This window comes from Calidris pugnax, unplaced genomic scaffold (assembly GCF_001431845.1).
Source record: "Calidris pugnax isolate Ruff unplaced genomic scaffold, ASM143184v1 scaffold292, whole genome shotgun sequence".
NCBI classification, from domain to species: Eukaryota; Metazoa; Chordata; class Aves; order Charadriiformes; family Scolopacidae; genus Calidris; species Calidris pugnax.
The window spans coordinates 693,822-715,088 of NW_015091082.1; the positions used below are offsets into that span (position 1 = coordinate 693,822).

Consider the following 21,267-nt stretch of genomic DNA (forward strand, 5'->3'; position numbering starts at 1 on the left):
ACGCATCCGGGGCGGGAGGGGCGCTCTAGCCCTCTGGGCGGACTTCTCCTCGCTGCTCCCCGGCCTCCGGCGCCGCCTCAGCGGGCGCGGCCGCCTCCCGCCCCGCCAGGGGGCGCCGCGGCACCGGCGGAGACGCTCTGGGCGGCGGCGGGGGCGCGTGAGGAGGAGGCGGGTGGGGGGGTAGAGGCGGCGGGCGTGAGGCGGCGGTGGCGCCGGCACCATGTCGGGCTCGGAGGAGTACTCCTCGGCCGAGGACGAGGACTACGTGCCCTCGGGTGAGCGGGGGCGGGCCTGAGGGCCGGGAGGGGGCGGCGGCGGTGGTGGTGCCCCCGGTGCCGGTGCTCACCGGCTGTGCTTGCAGGTGCGGAGTACAGCGAGGACGACGTGAGCGAGCTAGTGCGGGAGGAGGAGGCGGCCGAGAGCCCGCGGCCCCCCCGCGGCAGGAGGAGCGCCCGCCGCCCCGCCAGCAGGTACGGCCGCCCCCGGTTCCCCGGGTTGGGGAGCGTTTCCGTTGAGCTGGGCCCGGCCCCGGTGTTCAGCCGCCGCCCGGGGCTCCTTCCGCGGGGAGGGGGGGAGATAAGGCTTCCCTTCGCTCCGGCTTCGCGTCAGGGGCAGGGACCTTCGGGCTTGAGAGATGCCAGACCCGGAAACCTTCCCCGGGAGCTAGTTCTTTTCCTTCTAATAAGCCTTTTTAGGTAAAACCCCACTTTTCTCTGCCATGTATGTGGAGTTTATTTTAAATTGGTTCCTATCCTGCCCAAGTTCTCCTCCCCTGTGGTTCCTACAGCATCCCAGAGTCCATTATATACTTACAGATAGCGTGTGAGGCCTCTTCAGGGGGCTGCCTGCTTCCGACCGGCTGTGTCCTCTGAACAGCATCATCTTGTAATTAATTAGCTTCACCCCCATGATTAGGGGAATCCTCCCAGTAGAATGTCTTAGCAAGAATACAAAGTACCGTGTTGCTTCACCCATGCTTACAGTTCAGCTCTGTATATATCACCTTAGCACACACATATATATATATATATGTTTTGTTTTGGCAGCTGCTTCTAGGAAGAGGAAGAAAGGACGTCTCTTGCTAGAGCCAGATGGGAAAGAGGAAGAGAAGGCTCAGCAGAATGAAGAGGAGGAGGAGGAAGAGGACAATATAGAGCAGGTGGAAAGAAACAGAGAAGAAGAAGAAAAAAAGAAAGAGGATGCTCTTTGGGCCAGTTTCCTTAGCGACGTGGGACAGAAACCCAAAGCGGTAGCTGCCACGCAAGTGACACAAGGGAAGAAGGTAATGGGGGCCTGGGCCTTTGCTCAGGGAGTGTGGGAAGGGCCTGAAGCTTTCCAGGAAACGGCGTCGGTTCTTACTGGTACCAAATGTCAGTCAGAGCTGGGAAGGGGCTGGGATCACTCCTGGTTTCCTTCCAGCTGGGGAGGTCTGTGATCTGGCCGAGCTGGTTGTCAGCGTCTCAGGGTGCCCCACGGAGCCCCATTGGTTTCTCTTCCCGGTCCTGGATTTTCCTTGTGACGTAGGAGCAGCACAAGTGAGCTTCGTCTGAGCTGTGCTTGTGGGCACAGCTCTCCCCCGGGACTTGTGCCTTTCCTGATGCTCAGGAAAGGGGAAACTCTGTGTGTGTGAGTGGGGATGGAGGAGAGACCTGTGCTGACACGTCTGGGCCTTCCTCCTTGAACAGTGAGGGGATCTGGAAGATGCTGCATGTTGGGATGGACTTTTGTAACGGGAATGAATCTGGCTTTCTCTAGTTTCCTTTATAAACCCCCACCAACGTGCTCTCGCTCTCTGTCTGAGGAAAGAATTCTGTGTGTAATCAGCCATTTGAAAGGATTTGGTTCTTAGTAAAACCAAATGCATGCATTTGCCTTGCAAAACCTTTCACGCTGAAGGTGGTAGAAGGGAAGAAGGTACCAAAACTGACCCCCTGTTGCTAGGATTGTCTTTTTTTTTTTCTTTTTTCTATGTGGTCACCTAAAAAAAGTATTTTGTAACAAAAGTCTGGCCTGTTGGCTCAGCGATGCCTGGTGAGTACAGTTTTCCTCCCTGTGTGAAGCTTCTTTCTGCAACGGGTGGAAGGTTGCAGAACAAGTGCGGTCATGTAGTCTTTGCTTGCAGACTTTGAGAAGAAAGAGTCCTCTCTTCTGAACCCTCCTGCTTTTCTCCAGCTCGGTAGTTACTGGCTGAGCAGCTGAGATGGTTACAGGTAGAATTAGAGAGAAGGAGAGAGGAAAAGCTCTCTCCTGAGCAATTCTGCTTTTATGGGCAGATCCTTACAACGTGAATGGTGGTTGAAAGTTCCTCCGTAGCCCAGAGTAATTTCTGGAGAGACGCAGTTCCTCTGTTCTCTTTGTGAACTTCTTGATCTGGACTTAGGATGCCTGCTTGAAGATCTCTGTGGTGTGTGGTTGCTTTAGAGCAAGAACTTTGGGTTTTGTTTGGATTACTTAAAGGTTCTGAGGGTTTTATGTATGCTGTTAAAAGCTGTAGTTGTGACGGAGTAAATTAAGAGGCGTTGTTGACATACAGCTTAATAAAGATACTTCCCTCTCAAATTAAAGAGACCTTATTGACAAGGAGCTTACTATCTTCAGACTTCTCTATGGAGATCAGCTTTGCTTTTCCTGCTGATGGGTTGTGTTCCTCTAGATTCTTGAATAAAATTTAAGATATTTCTGTGTAATCCGTCCCAGCGGTTTTACTGCCTGGTGGTGTTTAGTTTGGGAAAACTGAGTCTTGAGGCTTTTGCTTGCTTTCTGAACCCCAGCGGTGTATTCTTGCTGCTTCCTAGGTCTGCTTGGCTCCACAGATGCATTGTTTTGCTTTCTCCTTCGTATGTTTCACAGGCTGAAGGAGACAAGAGCGGGAACAAGCTTCAGGAGAAACCAAAAGAGCCTGAGAAGCCAAAAGATTCAGGAAAAGTGACAATCACCAAAGTGTTTGATTTCGCTGGTGAGGAAGTCAGGTAAGTTGGCAGATGTGACACATCTGCTGCGGGTTCGGTGCAGCCTGGAGATGTGCTCTGAAGCACGGGATGTCTTCTCCTTTTTCCTTCATGCTTTTTTTTTTCTTTGATTGTGAGCACAGACAGGCCTCAGGGAAAATGAGGCTGAGATTTTTCTGCCTGGGGGATGCGGAGTATCCTTATAAGCAGACCTCAGTCTTTCCTCAACTTCAAAACAGACCTGGAAATTCACTTAGGCTTCCTCGTCTGGGCACTGTTGGTGAAACTTCTTGGTGGCCACGTGAAGGCTGAGACAAGGAGAGAATCCCATGTGGCCCCCAGGGATGGCAGTAAGGGATTTCATTCCTTCAGCCTAGTCCTGTGCTGGGGGCAGGATACAGGCTAATAGCTGAGTGTTTCACCTCTGAAACAGCTGCAAGAAAGGTGGTGGGCTGGGTAGAAATCTCCCTTTGGGCTGCGTTTGACTTGTAAGACGTGCCCTTTTTTAAGGGCAGGCGTTTTTATGAATGTGTGAGACCAGAACTGACGGGCCTAGGTGAACACACTTGAAATCTGAATGCGCTGGGACCTCGTGGTTATTGCCGTGGTGTAATTATATATATTTTTTTTAATAAGTAGCTGCAAACCTGGTTTTATCAGCTGAGAGTTTCTCCGCAGTTTGGTGTGACAGCAGAGGGCAGCAGTTCCCAGCGATGGCACCCCCTGCCTAAATCTGGAGGAGGAAGCAGAGAGCAGGGGCTTCCGCTCCTCTTTTCGTGTCAGCGCTGCTCCCCGAGCTGTTTGAAAAATCTGAGGAGAGCCATGACTCACAGCAGCGACTTCCCTGTTTCCCTGCAGATTCCAGGCTGTAGGAATACCCTTCACGTTCGCTGATGAACGAACTCACCCTGAGAGAGAATCCCCATTTTTCCTGTGGGTTTTTTTTTTCTGTTTCAAATGCAGTGTCCTACCAGGTGGGAGTAGCTGAAGCTGTAGGATCTCGGGACTGTCATCCAAAAGCCTTGTTGGGTTCTGATGTGTCATCAGATGGTATAGAGCAGAACCACGTTCCTGGTGCTTTGGGGTTGCATGAAATCAATGTGGAATCTTGTTTGGAGTCTGGACATGTCCCTCGGTGTGTTGTAGGTGAGCGTCGTGTCCTAACACGAGCCTAGACGTGTATCACTTAAAGGAGGGGGTTGATTTACAGGGGAACTTGCCTCGCAGGCTTCCTTCAGAACGTGAGCCTTCCACTTGTGGAAAGGAGTTAATTTTTTGTGCATTTTTGGTGCAGTAGGACTCTTTAATGTAGGGAGGTAGTAAAAATGTCTGCCTTGAAGCTTTTTGTTTATTTGTCTTTATGACAAGAAGCCCCAGATAATTATGATTTAAGCATAGAATTGCGCAGACGTTGGTCTGATTCTGGCATTTTAGATTTTGTGGGGTGGTTACAGATCAGCCTGAGTGGTGCTGCTCGTGCTTTTATTGGTAATATTCGTTGGAGGGGTAGGGGAAACTTTCTCTGTCCTTCAAAAAGTGGCTTGCCTTATGTGAACAGAACTTGTCCAGGGCTCCCAAGATGCTGAGTTTGTGCTTTTGACATCAATATCTTATCTGTAGTTTTTTAATAGCTATAGCAAGAAGTTTCCAAGTTAGATAAAGACACATTTTTCTGCACCAGTTGCTTTTCTATTGTCCTTTGTACTGCTCAGTACTGACTGTTTCCCTTGGGGAACTGCAGAAGAGGATTCGATATAAATTTCTATTAAATTTTGATGAAACAGGCAGAAGCTTGAGCCTGGGCAACCATGAGATTATAATCCTGCAAGCCACCAAGGCTCATGCATTTTTTTTGTTTGCAGCAGCTGTTGTATCAAGAGGTCCCAGAGCCAGCAGCAGGAAGTCTGCAGTGAGGTCTGGAGAGACTGTTTTCTGCTGGTGCTGGAGTTAAAATCTGCTACTTTCTTTAGCTCTTTGAGAAGAGAAAAAAAATAAATCATTCAGTGCTTTGGTTTTTTTTGCGATACTCAAAGCGGAAGCTTTTGTGCCGTTTGCTACATCTTGCATCTCTGAAGGGGTTACGCTGCTGGCTGTGGGCAGGATACAAGGAGTTCTCACTGCTTACAGCTGTGGGTACTTTGCTGTGAGGGCAGTAGGTGAGGACCAGAGGGCTGCTTTTTCCTTGGAATAGCGAGAGGTTTGTCTTTTGCGCGACCCCAAGGTCTGCGAATGCTCTGAATGCCAAAGGCTGACTTCCTTGCCTGGGGAAGCAGCTGGCAAATTCTTGGTTGCAAAGGCCGATGCACGGTGGTTGTGTGTGTGTGTGTGTACGTGTTTCTGGACTGAAAGAACTGAAATGAGAGAGCTGTCTCTGTTGCTTCCCTTGCTAAATGGTTTGGGGCTACTTTTGAGTGTTGCTCTTTTGAAAGCTTGAGAAGAATTTAGATCAGTATTTAAGCTCTGATAGTTTCAGGGCACACATTTCAACAGTCTGCTCATTGTAGCTCTCAATAGAAGATCATTTAGCCCTGATCTCATGTTGCAGAACAATTTATTTTCTCCTGTAAGAAGATGGTAGAATCTCACTTGCATTGCTGGAGTAGCTTGAAAGAAATCTCCAGCTACAGGGATGTGCTAGAAAAATGAAAGACCTTCCTCTTTAAACTATCAACTCCCCTACAGGTTATTGTTGCACTTAATGTCCATTTTGATTAGTCTCTGCTTGTATTAGTTGCTAATGCCGCATTTCAGGTTCAGAGTACTACAAATTACCAAGTAAAGAATTAAATTTACTGCCTTTTAATTTTCTAAAATACGTGATTTAGTATTATCTTGTAAAAAACCAAAGCTGTTGAATCCTGGAACTAGGAACAACCTTTAACTGATCTCTCTGTTTTCCAGTTGTAACTTTCCTGGCTGCTTTTCATTCCTCCCTGGTGTTAAACAGATGAGGAGCAGCAGGTGACTGTCACCCCAGTGGCTGTCATTGTGAGTAGGGGGAGCAATTTGCGCAGGTGGTTCAGCCTCTAAATGTGGAACTTCAAGTAATTTCTCACTGGCAGAGGGGGTTTAAGCTCCTTTGAAGCCTCTGGTTTATCAGCTTGCCTCACGATGTGGGCCATGTGGTTGCATTAATAGGGAGTTGCATCCCTGGTGCCAGGGTTTATCCGTTGAAAAACGTGATTGCTGTGTGCTGAGGTGGGTTTTCAGTTTGGCAGTCGAAACTGCTCTGGCCCTTGGCTTTCTTTAAACTGCTGCTGAGCTCAGTGCATCAAAATGGTTCTTCCTCTGCTCCTTCCGTGAAAATCAACTTTGTGTCCTTCCAGGAGCGCAGCAGAACGGAGCTCACGTGTGTGGAGCTGTCACCCAGCCCCGTGGTGTCAGTCACAGCCAGTGTGACAACGTGAAAGAGCAAAATCAGGTTGTTGAATGCCAGCGGGAGTCGATTGTGGTTTGAAAGACCTTCCTGTCCTGTCCCTTTGGATTCCCACAAGGCTGTTTTCTCCAGGAGCACCAGTTTTGGGGATCCAGAAAGACTCCCAGCAGACTGGGCGCGATGGCCGTGGAGCTGTCACCCAGCCCCATGGTGTCAGGCACAGCCAGTGGGACAACGTGAAAGAGCAAAATCAGGTCGTTGAATGCCAGCGGGAGTCGATTGTAGTTTGAAAGACCTTCCTGTCCCGTCCCTTTGGATTCCCACAAGGCTGTTTTCTCCAGGAGCACCAGTTTTGGGAATCCAGAAAGACTCCCAGCAGACTGGGCGCGATGGCCAGGGCACTGTGGTCCCCAGTCCTCACCGCCAGTAGGTGGCAAATAGCTCACTTCTCAGAGACAATTGCTCCTGATCCATGGTGGACTTGGAGATTAGATACTGAATTAACCCTTGAGCTTTTTTTCTTGAGCTTTTCACTGTGCTCACACACTCTGACCCTCTTTCTTTCAGCGCTCTCGCACGTCTGGCAGGTGTTCCTGTGATGTCATTTTTGGCTTCCCACCACAGCTGGGGCCAGAATTGTCGTAGAAGCTGCATGGCCGCTGGCAGCGTGCTGGGCCTGGATCCATGTAGAAATGTTGCAGGAAGAGCTTTCAAGATCTTCTCTCCATGTCTGCCCTGTGAGCTCCTTTCTGCTGTCTAGATGCCGGGATAAGTGAGTGCAAAGATCCAGCCAGTATTTCCTTGCACTCTGTGTGTCTTCCTCCTGCCCAGCAGCTGATAAGTGCTGAAGGCATCATTCTTACTGCTATGTCAGAAATTGCCAGACCACAGAGCCCTGGACCTGAATCCTTTGTAGCTGAGGAGCTGGGGGTTTACCGTGGACCCCCCAACAGCTAAATCCTTCTCCAGTGAACTGGTTACTTCAATATTTGAAGGCTGAGCAGATGGGTGAGATTTTTGCTGAGTTTGACTGAAGCTCATCTGTGCAGGTTGAGCTCAGTAATCTTTATCTGCTTCTTAAATGCCTGTTCCCTGATTAATTCAGGCTGCTTTTGAAAGTATTCTTTCAGTATTTGCCTGATTAAAGCTTGCTGTTGCTTTGAAACTCGGTGCTGGGGTGCCCACATTTGGTGCAGGTCCTGCACAGTGGTCTCACTGGGAGACCACTCGTTTCTCAGCCTAAATTCACAGTCATGAAAATCACCTGACTTACGGTGGTCTTTTTGTCTTGATCCAAGAGACAGATGATGACCCAATTCCATGGATAGCATTTGCTTTTTCATTGCTTTTATCAAGGCGTTTAGTCCAGAGGTATATACAAAGGAGCAGAAAGCTCTCTGATGTGTTCAAAGTCCTTGAAGGCGTTAGAGATGTAAAGAGGGAAAATCCTTAGCTTTCCTACCGAACTTTCTGCCCGTGTTGCTTTTTAAAAAAGTTTTGTTATTCCCCTCTTGGGAATATGAAAACTGAGGAGTTGATGACATCCACTGATTCACCAGGGCTTCTGGATCTCATGGTTCAGGATCCAACCTTCACTCGTGAGTTACATGTTCCACATAAAACTGGGAAGGGCCAGGTTCCAAACATACCAGACAATTAGCAGCGTCCTGCTGAGTGTGGGACTTGCTGCTGGATATAATGGATACTTAAAAGCTCGTACAGTTTCATAGAAGGAACTGGGTGAACTCACGTCAAAAATATGGGACATGAACTCCATCTCTGGATAACGGCTCCCTGCTGTTGACTCTTCTAGGAGATGGGATTTGTGACGTGGAATAGCCTCTGGTCTCCCACAGTATGAATGTTTTTATTTGTGTGTGTTCCCCCTCGCTGCGAGGAAAGGAGTTGTGGTGGCTCCGTGTGCTGAGCAGAGGTGGGAGGCAGCTTGTGTTCCAGGTTAGGGAAGATGATGGTTCACAGTAGGGCTGCCGCATCTTAAAAGCAAAATGCAAAGCTTTGAAGAGGTGCATAAAGCATCTGAGGCTGAGTTTCAGCGGCCACAGTTGCAGCGTGGAGTTAAAGAAAACCTGATTTTCATCTGTTGATGTTTGTAAATGGGTATTGCCGAGGATGTTGCTGGAAAAAAAGCTCATTCCGCGTTGCTGCTTCACAGGTTTTCATCCTACCTAAAGGCTTCGAGGAAAAAAAGATTATTCAGAGGAGATTGTCCTGAAGTTGGAACTTAAGGACCTTAAGTGGGATCGGTGGGTTTTGGTGGGGAAATTCATGACCTTTGGAGCAGGAGAAGCAAAGGTGAAGTGAGGTGGCTGAGGGCAGGTTCTTGTCAGGAAGCTTGCCTGTGCTAATAAAGCCCTTTCTCGACCAGTAGTGCGGAATACCATTGAGAATGGGGATTGTGTGGGCAGGGCTACAGGCCATAGTTTCTTTTTTTTTTTTTTTGGTGTCTCACAGAGTCCTCAAGGTCAACATATCCTTCAGCTGAGGTCTGGGTGAGGGGGGTAGTGAGCTTTGAGCCCGCTCTGCAGGCTCTTCACCTCGGTGAGGTACTGGGAGAGCTCTGCAGAGCTGGTTAAGGACTGATTTATTCCCTCGCGGCAAGGAGAAGTGCTGACCTGTGCGCAGCAGAATTGAGGCTGTAACTCGGCTCTCTGCAGTTTTAATGCTACTTCTTGGGGATTTCTTGGTGCTGCCTCTTGTTACTGAAATGCTTGTTTTCTCCTTTTAATCTTAGCCCATCTGTGTGCTTGTTGAATAGAGGAACAGCACCTATGTCCTCTACTGCTCACTGCTTCTAACCCCAGATCTGCTGTCTCTCCTAGAACTTCATCCCTTGATCCTGACCCTTTTCTGGGCAGAGCAGGTGTAAGTGGCTGCAGGAGAAGCCCGTCAGACCTCTGAGAACAGCTCCAGCTTTCCAAAGGCCTTGTTCAGCCTGTGATTCCCTTCTCAGGGGCTGTGATGTCCTCTCTGCTCCTTGCATGACAACTGAGACCCACCACATGTGACCAAGTTGGGAAGCAGATGGGGTGTGAGCCAAGAAGTTTGGGAGACTACCTCCTATGTTATTGCTTTGAAGACAGTTTAGGTAGCTGAGTAACTGCTTCTGCTGCTGCTTCCTGGCAAGCACTGAGCAGGAGTGGGGAGAACGCCGAGGCTGACAAGAGTTAAAAGTATTTCAGGGGGAAAAGAGAGCAGGGAATTCACTCCCACAAGTCTCAGGATTTAGAGCTGGCACAGAGAGCAATTTTAAAAATGTGTAATTGTCCATCTGCGTTCTTGCTCCATGGTCTCAGCATGGCTCAGTCAGATGTGTTAGGCTAATTAGCACCGAGAGAACATGTCATGCCATTAACTCTCTCCTTGCCCTGTGATGCTTTTCAGGAAAGGCAGCGGATGAATAACAGCAAGGGGTTGGCAGTGTGCTCACACTTCTGGCTGGGTGCGAATCTTGGTCATTTGTTTTGCGCTCAGGAGGTTTTGTGCGAAGCTAAGGGAAGGACAATTGCTTTTAAAATCAGGAGAAAGATCCGTAGTTTGTGTGTATCTTTATTGATATCGTGTGCGTGTCAGTTCAAGGCCAGTATGTGTGTGTGACATGTTCCATATGGGCTTTTTTTTGCAAAAGCCTTTGCTGTATCGGTTATACACGTGAGAAGGGGAAACATTATCAGAATCTGTGTCCTGAAACCCTGTATTTGGAATGCCCTGCCTTTTTTTCCAGGTGGATAGCAAGTGATATACAGCTTCCACCAGATGAGGTAAACGGGTGTGCTCAGATTAGATATGGAAGACAGTGAGCTGAACTAATAAGGGCAGAGGAAGAATCCACTCGTCATATTTTGGAGTGATTTTTGCAATAGCTTTCACTACAATAGCAAGGAAGCGTTAGGAAAAATAAGACTAATTTCAGGAGCCCCTTGAAAAGCTGCTCCAACGTCCAGCCTCTCCGAGGACTTTAATTTCGTGTTGATGACCAGCGATGTTAAATGCTCATAGAGTTTTATCCTCAGTCCTCCTTGGCTAAGGGGTTCTAGTGAAAACTTTCCACCAGTGATATACCACTTCTTCAATGAGGCTTGCACAGTGCAAAAAACTTGGCTTTTAAGGTTTTTCCAGAAATTTAATCTGAGCGCTAGGAGCCTGGGGATGATGCCTTGGGACCATAAGACAAATCAAACCGCCGAGAATTACGTGGAATATCAATGTGCCCGCTGTTTGGAGGCGGCAGCCTGAGAAGTGGCTGGTTGCTTTTCTACAAGCAAGCCCCAAAATGCTGATCTCAGCGTTGTAGGCAGCAGCCTGTTCCTGTCCTTGCGCCGTTGTTATTCTTAGAGGTTGGAGTGTGCCTCGGTTATCCACAGTTTATATTGGCTTTTTCCATTTTAAAAAATGGCTATTGATTTATGTATTTATTTATTTATTTTGAAGCTACTAAGTGAAAATATGGTCCAGAGAAGGGCGATAAAGATGGTGAGGGGTCTGGAGAATAAGTCTTATGAGGAGAGGCTGAGGGAGCTGGGGTTATTCAGCCTGGAGAAGAGGAGGCTGAGGGGAGACCTTATTGCTCTCTCCAACTCCCTGAAAGGAGGGTGTAGAGAGGTGGGGGTCGGTCTCTTCTCTCAAGTCACAGGCGACAGGACGAGAGGAAATGGCCTCAAGTTACACCAGGGGAGGTTCAGGCTGGATATTAGGAAAAAATTTTTCACTGAAAGGGTTCTCAGCCATTGGAATGGGCTGCCCAGGGAGGTGGTTGAGGCACCATCCCTGGAGGTGTTCAAAAGATGGGTTGATGTAGTGCTGGGAGGTCTGGTTTAGTGATGGTGTTGCTTCTTGTTTGTTGTGTGGGTGTCTATTTTTGTCAGTTAGGTTGATGGTTGGACAAGATAATCTTTAAGGTCCCTTCCAACCTAGAAGATTCTGTGATTCTGTGAATGAAAGGGGCCGGGGGGCGCGTTTGGATACCCTTTCCTCTGTGTGCATCCATTCCCCCATGCTTCAGAGCTTCCTTGGGGAATCCCAGTGTCATACAGCGCCCAACGGCACGACGGTGGCCCAGAGATGAGGTCATGAAGTGCGAGCAGGAGCGATTGTTGTGTGCTGCTGGTTCACTCGTTGGGCATTTGCCTTCCTCAAAGGCAGCTGCAGAAATTAAAACTTCCATAAACAGGGTGAGAAACCCAGCCAGAACTCTACGCCAGAGCACTTGCTTCTGAAGTAAATCACGTTACGGTCTGCTTAATGTGTTTTGAGAAGGGGAATGGCCTAAGGAACGGCTCCTGTTCAGGATTTTCATTAGGAGATGCACAGAGGAGGCTTCTGCTTGGATGGGGAAAATAAAGCTCGAAGGGGCTGTGACTTGTGAAGTGTTACAGGGTGGTGCCAGCTTTGTCCAGGGCGTTATCGCGTCCCCTGATGTGCTGACTCCTTGTTTTCTTCCTTTATCTTACCATGCTTTTGAAAATCCCAAAGTGACCGACCAGATGTCCCCCCCTGAAAGTCACCTGACGCTTCTGATACGGCTTGATGTTTTTAAGGAAAGAATTGATGTGTGCTGGTTTTGTTTGTGTGTTTTAGCTGGTGACCAGTGGGATGAAAAAGACGGCTCAGCTGGGATCTCCCGAGGTGGGAGGAGTCTCAGAGCATCTCCAAAATAATGGGTTTGCCCTCCAGATTAACTCGGGCATTTCTAGGACTTTCAAACCTGTGGTAACTAGGCACTGCATCAGCTTTGGCAACTGGGTGGGTGACTCCATTCTCTCACTTTTAGGTTCTCCCAAGTGCCTGTGTTGTGTGTAGTTAGTGTGGAAATACGTCAGTAAAAATCCCACCCTTCCCCAGTGGGTGAGGGAGGAGACGTTGTTTCTGTACCTGGTACTTGGACCATTTCCTGACTTTTAAAAATCTGGAAGTAGAAGGTGCTTAGTGACCTATTCAGGTCTCACAGGGGCTCTTTCACTATTCGTAAGGGCATCTTCCATCCCTCCGTTCATGCCTTCATCACAGGGGCCTCACATCCAGTCCCAGCATTTTGCTGCTTGCCACCTTTCCCTTATTTCCAACCTGCTGCCTCATTCCTGACAGCCCCAGGCTCCAGCAGGGGCTTTTGCTGGCTGGTGAGATGCTGGCACAGCTCGCTTTGCAAGCCCTTGGGCTTGGGGTTTCCCCTGCCGGAATGTGCAGCTTGAGATGGATTTTTTTTTTTTTTTTCATTTTTTTTGTCTGTAACTAAGAGATTCTGAAGCAGGAGGGTTTCTGTGTTAGCCTGAAGGGAAGGCCAAGCTGTTCTCTGCCTTACTATCTCATTAACACATTAAAAACCCAGTCAAGCTCAGCCTGGCCTTCTCCCCATGGGGATGCTTTTCCTTTGTAGTGCCTGTTGGCTCCTGTTGCGCTCTGTGTAACCTTCATGTCTGCTGCTCATTGCTGTGAGTGAATTTTGAACCCCTAGCTCTTGGGACCTACGATACTCCTTGCATTGGCAGGAGAAGGGACCTATAATGTGAATATTGGGTGGCTTTGCGGGAGTTTGGGGGTTGGAGGGGTCTGTTTTGCTTTTGGCATATTTTCAAGTCGTGGTTATCGGGGTCAGAGGGCTGTCGTGCTGGCACGATCTGCTCACCTGGGTTGCTCAACTCGGAGGTGCGTTCCGTAATTTGAAGTTAATCCTTTTTAGGAAGAGTAAATAAAAACAGTGGGGTGCCTCAAAGACCGAAATGCAAACTGCACTTTGGGATTTGGGGCTGGCCAAGGGAATAGTTATCCAAAGAAGCAAGCAGAGACCCGATGCTTGGAGAGAACTTAAAGCTGGGTTGGATGAAGCTGCAATTCCCAGGAAGGTGGAGCCTTGTGCCCTGGCTGTGGGTCAGCGACTCCAGAGACCAGTGTTTTGATGTGCTCTACCTCTTGCAAGCCCCGCCTTGTGCCCTGGCTGTGGGTCAGCGACTCCAGAGAGCAGTGTTTTGATGTGCTCTACCTATTGCAAGCCCCAGTGGGAGCTTGGTAACTGGAGTGCTACTTCCCTTTGGGTTTGGAGAGCCTCTTGCAGAAGCAGCAAGCAGAACCCTGTCAGCAGGGGCCTGACAGCTTGATCAGCATCTCAGGTGGCACCACTGTCCAGAGGTTTACTTTACATCTGTCAAAGAGTCTTTGTCATACAGGAGGTGATGGAAAAATCAGTCATTTCCTTCAAGGCTGATGAGGTTAGGACACGGATGTCAAAAAGTACTTTTTGTGCATTATTGATGTTAAAATACCGCTCATCTCTGCTTGTTTTCAGGTGAATTGGTTTGAGATGCAGCTTGGGCAAGACAGCTTGGACAGGAGCAGCACCAGGCAGGCAGCTTGGCCCTTGCCTGGCTCCAGGAAAGCTCTGATCAGATTTGTTTCTTTTTAAAACTCAGCCAGCAGCTTCCCTGCAGAGAGGCAGCCCACAGAATTATCAGTCGCTCCAGCCTGGTCTTGTCTGTGTTGCTTCAGGGAATAGGCTCAGTTTCCCAGGGAACAGCTTCTCCCACCTGGTTTGGAGAATGTTGGTTTTTCTTTGAAAGGGAGAAAACTCATGTTTTGCTTTTGAAATTAGAAAAGTGATGGGGGCTTGTTAGTTTTAGCTCCGTTTGCTTTACACCAGGTAATCCAGCATAAAATAAATAAATACCCAGTGTGTGCAGGCAGATGTGGCCTAGAGGGTCAGTTGTATGAGGGCTTAATCCTCTCCTGGAAGCTGCTGAATGTGTGTGCTCCTGTGGCTTCAGGATCTTGCAGACTTGAGCATCTCTCTGGGGAAGGCACCCAGAACGTGGCAGCTCAAGCATAAGAGTCCACCAAAAAAACATTCAGATAAATTATTCCTCTTTGCTCAGAAGGGATTAGTTTTTTTTACAACCCCCTGTCGATGAGTACTGCTTGCTCCTCAAGTGATCATCCCAGAAGGCTGGAGGACTACTTAATGAGGCTAGACACAGATGGGAAATATTGGAAAAGCATAATTAGCCTCATTTTCCTCCCTCTTGGTCTGTGATTCCCCAGAGCTAACAACATTAAGATCGTGTGGAAAGTTCTATAATTGTGTCAGGTCTAAACTGGGGCAGGTTTCCCAAGTGAGGCCTGTGTGTCCTGAGTACGAGAGGCAGAGACCTGGCTTTTTCCAGAGCTTCCACTCTTCCTCTCTCTCTCTCAGCGTGGAGGTCAGGGGCGATGGTACCTTTGTGCTGCTGAGATGAGGGATCCTTAACTGTCTTCTCAGCTCTGGGTCCCCTTATACCCAAATACCAACATGTGCTTTCTCGGGCCTTTTGGTTAGGAGAGTGGAGTTGTGTTGAGCCACCTGGGGGTGAATTGGAGGGGTTTTGGCATTTGGGATACATAATATGGGTATTACACACAGCAGGCTATGGGCAGAAGCCTGCAAGCCTTCTTGGCGTGGCTGTTAGGATAGGGAGAGCTGGGAAAGACTGACTCTGAGACCCTTTTGCCCTCCTTGCGAGGATGTGGCTCTGCAGATGAGCTCCTGTAAGGGCTCCCAGGGCACTTTTCTGACACGCTGCACCCTTGGCTTCCCTCACACTAGTTCTGTTTCTGGCGAACAGGTCTGGATTCAGCTGAGCTAGAGGCGAGAGGCTGGGGTGAATCCCAGGCTGTGGGTGTTGTGCTGTGCCCTGGGAGCAGGAGTGGGATGATGTGATGGACTGGGACCCTCCTCTTCCCACCCAGTAACCCCACACCCTCCTCTTCCCACCCAGTAACCCCTCCTCTACCCCAGGAGAAAAACTGCCGTATCAGACTTACTCTGCCACTGAACCAAAGCATGAAACTTTGGGTTTAAGCCCCGCAGATTGGCTGGAGCTGTGTGAACGTGGTGCTCATTTTAGCCTGTATTTCTCCTTTTTAGCTGCTTATGCGGGTAAGGGGACTGCTGGGAGCAGATCAAATGCTTGTTCTTCAATTAGGATGCTACAGGTCAGTACTGTAAGTGCTTTGTGGAACGACTTTTGGGATACCCCATGGGTTGTTTTCATGTGGTTTGGTACCCAGCATCGATAACTGGGGCCTCTTCCACGCAGGTGGGTTCAATGGGTAAACGTAAAGGGAAGGGTGAGAAGTTCTTCAGTGGGAGATGGAAGTGATGTACTTGCAGCTGGGCACACAAAACAGTAGGTGGGTAGATGCTTGGGTACTGCTTTGAGCTTGGTTCAGAGATGAGGGGTCCTAAGAAGGACACCTGTGAGTATTAGAGGCACTTAGTGATCTAGTTTCTAGTGTATTTTCCTTATAATAACTTTTAAATATAGAAGACCTTTCTATTTCACAGTTGTACCTAGTACATACAGTAGCATTGTCTGTGCTACCAGGCTCCAGCACGGCTCAAAAAATTAATAACTCTTCTGTGTTTTGGAATCCTCATTATCCAATTTAATAGCATAGCAGTATAATGAAATCTTTACAGGAAAGTGATGAGAACGAGTGGTTTTGTGTGAGAATTACAGGGTCTGCAAGTGGGCGAGACACTAGCTACTTGTTTTACTACTGACAATATACTTATTTTCATGTTTATTCCTGGATTACAATGTGTGAATAGCATCCCAGTAAACAGTCAGGCAAATAGTTATTTATCAAGTATTTAAAAGTGAAAGGTCTTGTAATTTTCCTTAGTAATGACTGTGATTTCTTCCAGCTGGATTAATGGCTCCCATTTCTCCCCATGGAGAACAAGAAGTGTTTTGGTTTCTACATGGAGAGTTATTGTCTCCCATAATAATGCAGACCAGAGGATTTTTTTAATTATTTTTTTTCCTTCCTGGCCTGGGATCTGGGAAAGGTTGAAATGTGCATAACCTGAATTAATACCTTGTAAAGCCCTTTAATATTCTTTCTTTTGTCGTTCTTGTCGGAGTGGTGCAGGAGTCGCTGCTGGCATCAGCCCAGCAGCAGCCAGCCTCAGAGCTGCTTTTGTTTCAGTCCGTGAGGCAATCAGTGGGTCTTGTGATGGAATCGCCTTGAAAGGTCACTCTTAATTACGTTTCTGATGCGTTCCTCTGTTCCCAGCTGGGCAGGCCTGGTGGAACAGGTTGCCTGCAGCTTGGCAACTGAGTTTCTACAGCGGACAACTTGAAAAAATACATGTTACAGCAGCTGCTGGCAGGCCAGAGGGGACAAAAAAAAGTTGAGCAAAGTGTTCTCTATTCTGTGCCCAGCCACAGGGGAAGCAAGTATCAAAGTCTGAGTAGCAACCCTCAGTAGCAACCCCTCTCGTGCCCCTGGATGGTAAAGTGATTTCTTTGCAGCGATGTCTGTCATCGAAGGGCCGTGCCAGACTCCCCCTGCATGTCACGTTGTCAGCAGGTAGAGGTTTCTCCTTTCTCGCCTTTTCTAGCATCACCCATCTCCCTCTTCCAAGAGCTCTGTGTCTTGTAGAGGTGCTCCAACCAACAGCGTGCTCGCTCTGGTGGACTGCAGCTTGGCAAGTCCCTGGAGCCCTTTTTCAGGTGCTTCTTGGCTCCATGCCTTCCTTTACCTCAACTGGTGGGACGAACATCATCCTGGCCTGGAGTATCTCCCTTCTGAGGAGAGGCTGAGGGACTTGGGTCTTTTTAGTCTGGAGAAGAGAAGGCTGAGGGGGGATCTGATCAATGCTTATAAATACTTCAAGAGAGGGTGTCAAGAGGATGGGGCCAGTCTTTTTTCAGTGGTGCCCAGGGACAGGATAAGAGGAAATGGGCACAAAACTTGAATGTAAGAAGTTCCACCTAAACATGAGGAGGAACTTCTTTGCTGTGAGGGTGGCAGAGCCCTGGCAGAAGCTGCCCAGGGAGGTGGTGGAGTCTCCTTTTCTGGAGACATTCAAACCCACCTGGACATGTTCCTGTGGGACCTGCTCTGGGTGGCCCTGCTTTGGCAGGGGGTTGGACTGGGTCATCTCCAGAGGTCCCTTCCAGCCCCATGTGATTCTGTGGTTTTGTCTCTGGCTTGGAGAAGACTGAAGCTACTCCTGAGGTTAAGACCAAGAGGCCCGATGTTTAGATCCTAGCCTGGCTCAGGCTTTGAAGATCTGCTCCCTGTCGTGTGTATCCAAATCCTATTTAATTGCTAGATTCCTGTTAGCTTGTGGAGCTGAGCTGGGGCTGTCAGCTCTTAGTGCAACAAGACTAGGGAGGTGATTGTCCCCCCTGTACTCGGCACTGGGGAGGCCACACCTTGAGCGTTGTGTCCAACTTTGGGCACCTCAGTCCAAGAGAGATCTGGAGGTGCTGGAGCGGGTGCAGAGGAGGGCAACGAAGCTGGTGAAGGGTCTGGAGAATAAATCATACGAAGAGCAACCGAAGGAGCTGGGACTGTTTAGTTTGAGGAAGAGGAGGCTGAGGGGAGACCTCATCACTCTTTACAGCTACTTGAGAGGACATAGAAACGTTGGTGCTGATCTCTTCTCACAGGTAATTAGTGATAGAACAAAAGGGAATGGCTTCAAGCTACCACAGGGTAGGTTTAGACTGGCCATTAGGAAACAATTCTTCATAGAAAGAGTGGTCAGACCCTGGAAGAGGCTACCCAGGGAGGGGGTTGATCCCTGGATGTGTTTCAGAGTCATTTAGATGTAGTGTTGGGGGATACGGTGTAGGGGAGAACTTTGTGGAGTGGGGTTGATGGTTGGACTCGATGATCCCAAGGGTCTTTTCCAACCTGAATGATTCTATGATTTTAAGACTTGTTTTCTGTGATCTCAGCTTCCTTTCCCTGCTTCCTCTTGCTCCTGTATTCTTCAAGTCCCAGAAACGTGCTGGGATCTCACCCAGGAGCGGGTCCCGTGGCTGCATGGAGCCCAGCCTAGAGGAGTTCTTTTTCCAGGCCATGTGGTTACTACTCCATGCCTCTGGAATTCCTGCATGCTTGGGGTCAGACTGATATTCCTCACGGCGACTCCTGCCCTTCCTGCACGCTGGGGATGGACCCTGATGGCAGGAGAGCACAGGGGGGTGACAAAGAGGAGGGGGGACCGTGCTGGGGGCCAGCGCTGTGGAGCGCATGATAAACAGTGCTGCTCCCCAGCTGGGCAGGGGATGGAGCCAGCTTTTTGGGTGCCACACTTAAAAATAACTAGGCTGTGTGATTGCACTGATCTGAACCCAGTACTGCTGGCTGGGGGGGCTCTGCAGGGAGTTCTGCCTAATTGCTGCATGAAAACACTGAGTTCATTCTGCTGAAGGAAATTTGTGGAGGTAGAGTAACCTTTGGGGTATCACTGCTGCCTGATGTGACCGTCCTTGCCGAGGGCTGTGAATGGGTGGCATGTTTGGGGTGTCCTACATCACAACAATGCTGGAGCGAGGCTTTTGTTCATTCCTGAACTGCTTTTCCCACCCCACCCCTTGCCAATCTGATCAGCAAACACTTCTAAATATTCATAACGTGGGATTTGTCTCTATCCACATGACTGCCGCCAGTTTGAAAGGCATGTGACAATGCAGGGGGGGGAAACGGGGTTAATCTCCTTCTACACTGGCAGAACAAAGCTGAGCAGGAGGCGTACGGCACAAGAATTTATTCTTATTTCTGAACATGCCTTTTCCACAGCGTTTGCAGTCCAGGGTGACAGAGGAAGAACAGTTTCCCTTCCCTTACTGCTTCTTCAGACGCTGATTCACTCTCAAGACGGGGGATGTGTGTGCACTAGTTGGGTTCAAGGGGGGATTTCAGGGCATCGGTGCCTCCAGGCTCAACAAATAACTCTACAGCGCTTCCCTCGCTGCCAACCCAGCTGGGTTTGCAGCTCCTGGGGTTTCTCCGTGTCCATCAGCCGGTTTCTACATGGAGGTTGGTGGGTGGGAGTCAAAACAGCGATTAGCCTGAGTTGTAACTGAGAGAGAGGAGACTTTCAACCTCTCATCGGCACATGCTCCGGACCAGGAGCCTGCCCTCCCTCACTGGCAGCAGATGCTGGGCCCCAGAGATGCTCACCGGCTTGTGCTCCAAGGGAGCAAAATCATTAGCTTGGCAAACGGGGACAGCCTCGTTAAGAGCTACCTAGGGGGTGAAAAGCACGTTGCTGGAGGCAGGTCATTGTAAATGAGGGGGCTAAAGTAGCTGGGCTTTTCTAACAATTAATTATTGAGTGGTTTTCTAGAGATTCTTTCTCATGTTTGTAATTCGTTCCCTGCTGTAGGTGCCATATTGACTTATAATTTTTTTTGAAGTTCAATATTTTGCGCCCTCAGGGCCTCGAACAAAAATGAACACGAAAATGAGAGCAAATTTCTGCGTTCTGCCTTGTCAGAGCTTTCTCTCCCGTTCCCCATCCCCGGAGCCAGTTTTTGGGCTCTGGTTTGGGTTGCAGATGTTGCCAAGCCCCTGTGCCGTGGGCTGTGAGATGTGGGTGGCAGAAGAGCTGCCTCACTGACCAACAAATGAGGAAATCAAGAGCCCAATTAAGAGCCTGGAATTGCCCCCAGTGACCTGAGCAGAGCATTCAGTAGCTGCTAGTGAGACAGGCCTGTTTGAATGAATAAGCATTCCTGTTCATTTGAAGGGAAAAAAAAAAACCACAAAACCCTCCTCCCCCAGCTCTAATTAGCTACTCTTTTCCTTTATTCTGCCATGAGTATAAAGGGGTTGTCACTGCAATGAAAGCCTAACAAGATGCACGTTCTTGAGCTTGCAGCTGATGGAGGTGATCTCTGTGCCAGGTGGTGTGGGGACTCCTCTTTTCCTCTGTTTCCTTGCTGGATCTTTGGTTTTGCTGTTGTGTGAGTATGGCTCTTCCTTACCCTCTCTCTGGTTTATCTTTTTTCCTCCAACAGAGTAACTAAAGAAGTGGACTCAACCTCAAAAGAAGCTAAATCTTTTCTGAAGCAGCAAGAGAAACGGCAGTCAGCTGCTCCGGCTGCTTTTCCGACCGTCTCTGGGTGAGTGTGTGCTTTCTCTGCCCAGGTATAGGCCCTTTGTGAGAAAGACAGCACTCAGGTCTTCATAGGCTCTGTGGTTTTTAAGCTAATGAGTATTTTCTGCAGGATTTCAGTGGGAGCAAGGCAAGGCCTGGAAGGTGTGATAATTTGGGAGGGACGGAAGCGGGAGAAGCAACCCATGAGTCCCAGTCACTCGCTTCGTGTGTTCAGGCTCGAATTTCTCAATCCTCATAAATCATTCCTCCTAGTGAGGAAACCGTGTTTGGAATGTCTCGAGCAGCCTGCTGAAACTGCAGGTAGCCAAGGAACATGCCTGAGGTTGCCCGTGGTCCCTTTGAAAGGTGCTTCTCTGGACCAAAAAAAGCCACGACAGGCTGGGCTGTGGCTTCTTATAAACTTTGGGGAAGCGTTTGAATGAGAGATGCTTTTGCCTCTTTGTTTTTCTCTAATATCATTTCGAAGTGGATTTGTCACTTTCCCTTCAAGCTGTAATCATTTCGATGTGGATTTGTCACTTTCCCTTCAAGCTGTAAGACCTAATTCTGAGATGATCATAATGCTTGTCAAAGATACAAAGAGGTCGGGTCCCCTGTGCATCTGATGTACCACTCGGTGGTTCCTCAGGAGCTCGGGAGGTCACCCGCTCCTCGGGGACAGAGGAGATGCTTCTGTGCTCCAACAATGATTTTCATTTAACGCAGTCATTTGCATTTATATTTGAAAGACATAAACTGGGTACGATTTGGTCACAGTGAAACAAGACCCATCAAAATAAATACATTGTCCTTCCCATCTGCTTGAAGAGTGACTCTCCAGGGTGAGTGAAGGCTGCCCTTCCCCGAGATAGGCTGGTATTCAGTTGCTGCAGCTGAATTGTCACTCATTTTTCCAGCGAAGCGTTGCGTGGCTCGTGGTTCCATCGGGGTAGTGAAAGCACAGTGTGTGTGTGTGACACTCTTGACAGCTGCCCTTCCCTGGGATGAATGAATGTATAGATGAGCGTGGTCTTGTTCCTGTAGTTCACTCCACA

The 21,267-nt window shown here is 48.9% G+C and overlaps 1 protein-coding gene across 2 annotated transcripts in view; it reads left to right on the forward strand.

The window, feature by feature from the left end:
- Positions 1–146: 146 nt before the first annotated feature.
- CFDP1 (craniofacial development protein 1) overlaps positions 147–21,267 on the forward strand; it is a 91,672-nt gene continuing 70,551 nt past the window's right edge. For both annotated transcript variants that reach the window (XM_014957388.1, XM_014957387.1), the window contains exons 1-5: positions 147–275; positions 362–470; positions 1,057–1,282; positions 2,851–2,969; positions 20,133–20,237. In XM_014957388.1, coding sequence (XP_014812874.1) covers positions 221–275; positions 362–470; positions 1,057–1,282; positions 2,851–2,969; positions 20,133–20,237 — 614 coding nt within the window. In that variant the 5' untranslated portion in view covers positions 147–220. The remainder of the gene's footprint in view (positions 276–361; positions 471–1,056; positions 1,283–2,850; positions 2,970–20,132; positions 20,238–21,267) is intronic.